This window comes from Capsicum annuum, unplaced genomic scaffold, assembly GCF_002878395.1.
Source record: "Capsicum annuum cultivar UCD-10X-F1 unplaced genomic scaffold, UCD10Xv1.1 ctg5297, whole genome shotgun sequence".
NCBI lineage: Eukaryota > Viridiplantae > Streptophyta > Magnoliopsida > Solanales > Solanaceae > Capsicum > Capsicum annuum.
In genome coordinates, this window is record NW_025861042.1 from 155027 (window position 1) to 163167 (window position 8141).

The window sequence follows — 8141 nt, forward strand, 5'->3', positions numbered from 1 at the left end:
TACAACTTTTAAAAGCATGTCCTCTATTCTTGAATTACTTAAACCAACATCACAATTCTCAGGTGAAACATAAACCACTCCTATCTTTGTATTCATCCTTTCTCTTCCAATCACCATCTTAATCTCTACTCCTATCTCTATATAAAGACTTATTGTAATTGTTGCCTCTATAGTATTTTTGAACTTGATTCCCTTGCATCAACTTTTAATTACTAACCCTTGTTCCTTGGCTCAAAAACCCACCACTTATTAAGATATTTTGCCTCCTTCTTAGAGTCTAAATCCTTATACCTAGGTTTCTTACCTTGTGCAGCCACCTCATTCACTTTTTCTGCTTCAGTTACCACAAATTATTTAGTAAGAAATTCAATCTCAATTCTGAACTGTGCTACCTTTTGTGCTATTGTCTCATATTCTCCACACGCTTTAATTGCATAGTATTTACCAGTTTATTTGCCTCTCGAGTATGCCAAACTCGATTAGTTTTTGTCATCCAATCTGAGATCTCATAAACGTGCTTCCAACATATACTGATGAATACTCCACCTATTATAGTGTCTTCTACAACCTTAGTGTTACAATTCAAGGCTCTGCAGAAGATCTCTAGCAAGTTTTTGCTAGTCATTTTGTGGTTTGGAACTCTCTAAAGCTTTTTCTTGAACCTTAACCAACTCACATATAATGACTCTGAATAAAACTATCTGAAATTATATATCTCTTATTTCAATTGCAACATTTTGAAAGGTGGGAAAAGTCAGTCTACTAACCGAGTCCTCAACTTATCTAAGTAGTAATAGATCAACATGGTAATTTATCCAACCACAGAGTAGCTTCTCCCGTTATAGAGAATGGAAATAACCTCAACCTAATCTCCTCCCGTCTAACTCCAGGTAGATTATACCAAGTGAATTTACTTAAAAAGTTCATCATATGCATATTTACATCATCATTAGAAAGACAAACAAATATCCCATTTAAGTTCATCAAGTGGATCATGGAACTTGTAATGTCAAACTTAGTCCCTTGAGGCAATTCTGATGCACTAATTACATCCATTTCAATTGGCTCCACATCATTCAAATCTTTCTCTACATCTTCATAAATACTGATATACTATTGTAGAGGTTGGTTCCCCCATGCCTTCTTTGTCCCTCCTGATCTTTAGGTGTGGCATGACAATTTTCTTTATCTTGTCTAGCTCCTTCTTCCCTAACCTCCTGCGTGGCAACCTCTTACCAAGTATTATCTATAGCCGTAAGTTTAGAAGTGGTCTGTTTCAATATTTCCTAGCCAACAGGATGAAGTGCTGGATGATCATAAATCACACCACCGCCATAAACCTTTCCACCAAAGATGTTGGATAATAAACTCCATCATTAACCATCCTTCAATACTTATCAAAGTTCTCTAAGGTTCCATATCAAGTGGAATTAAGGGATTTCCTTGACTCCAAGTTCTAGGCCTACACCAATGAGTGCTCTAAAAATAATAAAATAGCAAATCAGGAAATAACAACCAACAACCCTAACTAACAAAATCAATGTAGTAACCATATTCTTCACAACGATACCAAAATAGGATGTCACCCAAATTACACCCTAAACAAATTATAGATCGGTCATTTATCAAATATAGAGTAAAACTAAGGTCGGGATGATCCCATAGGGAATAGATTGAAACATCAATAAAGATGTACATCAGGGCAATCAATAACAATTTCCAGTAAAAGGGGGGACTTGTAAATAAGTAATTTGGTAGTAACAATTAGTGATTGGTTGGATTTGTAATCATTATGAGAGAGACAATAGGACTGTGTTCCCCAATAAATTTATAATTTTGTAGGTTCATCACACTTTATAATCTCTCCCAATGTTCGGTATGCAGAATTGATATATTATATATACATAGAACTTTAAGTGATTGTCTAAGAGTATCCTTTGATTAGTTTTCTCTTCTCCTAATCCTATGTTACTAACTCCCATCCTAGATCCTAGATAGCTATTCCATATTATTGGCTCAAGCTATTAAGTGGAGGTTGATAGCTCCATGTCTTTGTTGATAATTTCCTTCTTCCCGTCCGTATCCATCCTTTCATCTAAAATACAAATTAGGATATTTCTAACATTTGCCACTATAAAAAAGCATTCCAAACCATGAAAAAAAAAATAAGTACAGGTCAACACGAATTGAAAATTATGCGTACTATGAATCCTACTTCATTAATCCTTCATGGTTCCCACAACCCTAGTTTTGTTGTTTAGATACTCACAATTTCAAGAAGACAAGAAGAACACATAGAAGAAAGAATAATTATGAACTTACAAGAATGATAAGAAAAACTCCAAGATTTCACTTTGAATTAAAACCCTTAAAAACAATATTTATACTTGCAAAACCAATAATATATATTCAAAGTAATAATAGAACGTAAACTAGAGGCACACATTAAGTATTTATAGATAAAAAAGAAATCTATACTAAACAAATTCGTAGTATAAGGTCGCTGATGACTATGCCTATGACAATGAGTTGTCTGGTTTGATAACGACTCTTAATCAAACTTTTCTCCACTCGTTGCTTGATTTTGTTATTTATTGATGATGACTAATTTCCACCGGACCCTTGTGCGCATGATGACTTGTCACTATGAATCGTTATGTAACCCTACGAGTCATAGCTGCTTGTCGTACTCTGCTAGTCCTTGATCTTGTCATGGCTCTAAAATTGACTAAAATCCCAAAAACTTCATGCTATGAATCATCATGTGTCTCAGTGATTCGTAGTTTGCCCTTGTCATCAATATACTACTTTGCACATCTTAAAAATTTTGCATTGTCTCTCAGGACAATTACTCCCTATGAACCGTAAATGTAACCCAATGAGTTTTAGTCTATGCTCGTGAGAAACTAACCATCCAACTATCCAAGTCCAATTATGTTCTAGTTTAGCAATGATTGAGTCTACGAGTCGTACTATGACCCAATGGCACCTGGCCCATTATGTCTTATCCACACTTGTGCTAGTTCTTTTCTTTTTCTTTTATTCACTTCCAAACCCTGTTTTCCTACAAAAACTACACTAGCCACATCATATCCACATAAACAAGCCTTTGAATTATCATTTTTTTTATTTTATGAATCTAAAGAGCCGTAAAATGACAACACATCAAGTATTGAGTCATGTTTTGTTATTTTAAACTTTTAATATTTTATTTTTCTATTAAAGTCTATTTTTCATAATATCTTTATCACATAGACATATATTGTTACTTTACCATTTTTTTCAAAATTAAAATTGATAAATTGTATTTAACGATCAATAATGTCTAAAGAGAAATTGAGTATATTAGTTATATTATCAGTTGAAAAGTAACTAATACAACAAATCAATTATAAGACAATTAGTATAATTTTGCATCCCAAATGAGCATAAAAAAGGACTCCATTACGTTAAGGGTATCGAGGTTGACTGGTTATCTATCAAGGTAAGTATTGAACATGGTCTCTTTCTACCTCTTGTGAAAGTATTCCTTCCAAATAAATTATTTCGAGGCCCAATCATCAGTCAACTCCACAACAAAGAGGTTTTTTCACCGCCAGTTACTGGATGGTTTTTTTACGATGAATGAAGGAACCCATCCATTCATTGTATTTCTCTATCTCAGGAGTCGGGTTTATCGAGTTTGATGTGGTGATAGTGAGTTATGGTCTCTTTTTGATTGCTTAACAAAGGGGAACAAAAAATAAAAATCCCTTAATCAGGTCTTGAATGAGACCAAAGGTAAGGAGATACCCCAAATGAAAAAAAGGCTAAAAAAGTAATTTTGTATACAAAGATATGGGTTTCTAGGCTTAGATCGAAATGAAATCCCCAAAAACTAGGGCTGGGATACTAGACTTGTTCCACTTCAATAGAGGAACTGTAATCGTAAGTGCAATAACAATTATTCAGCCGATTGCTCTTATCCTTTCTTTGCTGGCACAGAACAAAAAGAGCACTCCCCAAGCCAATGTGCCAAAGAGAAGATGCGAAAGCTCGTATTTAGAAGGAAAAAGCGAGGGAGTGATATTTTAGGTTTCATTAGGGTAGACTGAAGACCAAGACAAACTCAAAACTCAAAATAAAACTTATTGCAACTACGAACGTGAACAAATTCTTTCTCACTAGACCATTTTAACCAATTTCTTATGTCGACCCTATACTATGATTCTTTTTCTCTTTTGAAATTTTGAGTTAGATGAACGTTGCTCTGCTGCATGATGGAGTAATCTTTCCCTCTTATGAAAGCCAGTAGGGAAATCAAAAAGTCAAAAGTAGTTTGTAAAACCAATTTTCAATGGCATAAAGTACTTGTTGTATGAGGATTTTCAAATGCGAAAATCCCAATCAGATGATTGTTCTTGCAGCTACTGGCTTCGCATACCCATGGAAGATGTTTCTTCTGAAAGTGGTACTTGTCATTTTCTTTTCAAAAGGGGTTGTGTCTGTCCGAGCTCCTAATCTGCAAGCCAATCAATTGAAAAACAAGTCGGACATCATTTGACACCTTCCACTGATAAAGCATGCTATCAAAGGAAAGATTCACCCAAGAAGGCATTTCTAACTAAAACTTCACCTGTTGCAGAACCATAACTCATCACTTGGCCTCTCCATGAATGTGCATGCCAAGATCTTCGTCATTCTCTTACATCGAAAGCAAAAATAGCATAATTAGTCGCATCTGCAACCGAAACCCAAGCTGACAAATAACCAAGTGATTGATCTTTTTTAGTCTTTATTAGCTTGATCGACAACTGGGACACAAACGAAGGAGCTTTTAGAATGACTTCAATTGGCACAAACAACATTACCCCAACTCTTCCTTAGCCTCTTAGACTGCCTTTCCTGACATTGTGCTCTTCGCTTCGGGCTTTACTTCTACTCTAACGAGAACTCTAGGTTGAGGGAGTTAGAAGTCGAATTTGAAGTTGGACTTTCCCTATATGACATTTCTTTAAACTCAGCTATGAAGCTTCCAGGTTTACTTATTTTATTTTATAGTTATAGAGAATAACTCGGTCCCTTACTTCTATTAGTCAGGCACAGGGTTCTCATCTCTTTAGCTAGAATTATTCCTTTTGCATATATAGGTAGTCGATAAAAAAAGAAATGATTTGACTTCCCCGTAGCTTTCTTCAAAACTCTTTCATTTCTCTTTTCTTCTCACCTCATGCATAGTTTTAAAATGAATGTCTTTTTTCTTCTTGTTTCGCCTTCGCACAGAAGAACAAAAGGAGAAATCAATGCTCTAACATCGGGATATCTTATGTATCCGATAACGAGAACTTAGCTGTGACCTTAGGTCATCTTTCAGTTCAAGCAAACTAAGGGGCTTTTAGTTTTATTAAATTTAAATTAAAAAAATATATATTATATCTTTTATTTAAAAGAAAAAATTATCAAGGCCTCTCATCGAACTTTCACTTTAGGTCACCAATAGTATTGAGCCGTCCATGTATAAAGGAAGTTTAAAGGAATTCTTTTTTAAATGAACTAAAAAAGAAAGTAGAATAAGCAAATTGAGATGAGGGGGGAGGAGCTAATGTTTAAAAGAATTATATTGTTTTCTTCCCCAATCCCCACCAATATCAAAAAATATTTTCTATTCCAAAATGTAAGATATTTCTTCGAAAAATATTGGTTTGGTTGTTGAAGTTGTTTCGAGGATAGTACGGTGCGCAATAAAACGACACACACAAAAGAACAAAATCAACATTGGCGTCCAACAGTTCCCACCTAAAACATCAACCTAAAGTCTTAAACTAACTCAACTAAGATAAAACCAACTCCATTCTTTTCTTCACAAGTACCTTCTCTATATATCACAGCATATCAAATTTTTTTGGAGAACTCAGAAACACAGTAAAATATGGGAAAGATAAACTCAATTCTATTGTTTTGCTCTATTGCTATTGTCATATTATTGACAATTCCAGTAGCTCATTGTAATATTGCCCAAGGACCTAAAGCAGTAGATAACTGGTTCCAAAAGCTTTCCCATGCAAAACAAAAAATGACCAAACTTCACTTCTACTTTCACGATATAGTTAGTGGCAGAAGCCCAACTGCAGTACCAATCGCGCAGGCCAATTCTACATCTCATTCGCCTACGGCTTTTGGTCAGCTGGCGGTATTGGACGATCGATTGACAACGGCACCAGAAATCAATTCGACGACTATTGGTCGAGCTCAAGGAATTGTTGGTGCAGCCTCTCTCGAGGAATTCAGTTTGCTGATGAGTCTAAATTTTGTGTTTACTAACGGAAAGTACAGCGGTAGTACACTTAGTCTCCTTGGCTGTAACACTATCTTGAATGAATTCCGAGAGATGCCGATTGTTGGTGGTTCTGGTGTTTTCCGACTAGCTCGAGGTGTCGCTACCGCGAAGACACATACTTTGAGTAAGAATGGTGATGCTATTGTTGAGTATAATATTGTAGTATTGCATTATTGAGTTGGCATATGTTGTGCCGGCCACGGAATTGCTAATTGTATTTGATTTGTCCTTTTTCTCATATGTACTTTCTTTTTCGTCTTTCATTCTAGTGTTCATTGCTAATTGCATTTTGATTTGTCCTTTTTCTCATATGTACGTTCTTTTTCGTCTTTCATTCTAATGTTCGTGTAATTTGATAGCATGTTGAGTAAAAAAGTTTTATGATCAGGCTAGAAATAAATAAAGGTGTGAAGATAACTCTAAAATTTTCCCCTCTAAATGATTTATAGCCACAAAATTGTCTTAAATTTGATTTAGACCATAAATTTCAAAAGTCTTCATTTTTTTTTAAAATTTATGTGAAGTCAAAAATATCACATAAATTGAGATTGTATTGTGAGAAAGTACCGTAACTAAAGTTCAAAACGGTTCGTTGTGTGCAAATGTTGCAAGAAGTTCATGCAACTTCATGGTTCATACTCGTATCATTTAGAGGAAGAAGAAACTGTAACATACTCGTAACATAGAATAGAGGGTTGTCTCATCCATTAGGCGCAATTGCCTAGGGCTTCATAACTTTGGAGACCCCATATTTTTATGTAAAACATATATATATATATATATAAGGATTTATTGAAATCTTATAGTAGCATGAAAAACAGCTCATACTTTTGAAAAAAACAATCTAAATGGTGTTTTACATGGAGTTTTCCTTAGCATAAAAAAACCAACTTATTATTACTATGATGTGACTATTTGGGGCATGAAAAATAGAAGAATTGGCTGAGAAAAAATAAATGAAAACTATAACTTTTTGGGGTCATGTAAAATCAACAATTCCCAAAAGAGATTGAATGGATTAGCTATATTGAAAAAAAATTATTAGAAAGTATTGCCATAAAATAATTTGCATATGAAAGAGCTAGAAAAATAAATATTAAATAAATACATATATATATTAAAAAAAAAAATTAAGATAAGGCCCCTCATTGCCTTATGCAACCGATATGGCTGAGACACCCCTGGTCGAATATGAATATGCACATGGAAGGATCATAAATTTTCAAACAAATTACGCATATACTCTCTTAGAAATCTTGAAACATATCAAAACTAATCTTAGTTATGCCATCATTGTCCTAAGCACTGTTTTTAAAGGCGGTTTTGAGGAGAGTTTTAGGGCAGAGAGTATGAAAAACACATAAACGTGCAAATTAAAGACGCATATCTATAAGCTGATAGCGCTCAGTCTACATTCTTGAATAATCTAGCAGACGTTGTCAAAATATTTTATCTAACAAGGAGTCGGGGTCGAATCCACAGGAAACAATGTGAGTGGTGATCAAGTTAGTCCGAAATAAGAGTAATTCGCTAAATTCAAACGTAATATACAAATATTTGGAGGTTTATTTTCAAATTTAACAATTGTGTTGTTTTGGAAATACTATTTCGAAGCTAGAAACAAGTAAAGTGTAATCAAGTATTATTGAGACTTGTGGTTATGCCTTACTAGGTGTGGGTTCATGTATGGGTATTTAATTTTTATTCAATTTTAGTTAGAAGTCATGGGTAGGTTTGATCTAGAAGTTTGAGTGTTGATTTGACCATCAAACACCAAATATCACAAATGGAATCTTTCGAATATCTCATAAGTGTAACAATTTCA

At 34.4% G+C, this 8141-nt stretch overlaps 1 protein-coding gene across 1 annotated transcript; it reads left to right on the plus strand.

Moving 5' to 3' along the window:
- Positions 1-5737: 5737 nt before the first annotated feature.
- Positions 5738-6611, plus strand: LOC107849702 (dirigent protein 22). Its single transcript, XM_016694261.2, has one exon. It carries the CDS (start codon positions 5909-5911, stop codon positions 6491-6493), a length of 585 nt encoding a protein of 194 aa, XP_016549747.1. The 5' UTR covers positions 5738-5908; the 3' UTR covers positions 6494-6611.
- The last annotated feature ends 1530 nt before the right edge of the window (positions 6612-8141 follow it).

Bases quoted from the DNA above. Each gene is read 5' to 3' on its own strand.
- LOC107849702 (XM_016694261.2), top strand. From the start codon at position 5,909: ATGGGAAAGATAAACTCAATTCTATTGTTTTGCTCTATTGCTATTGTC.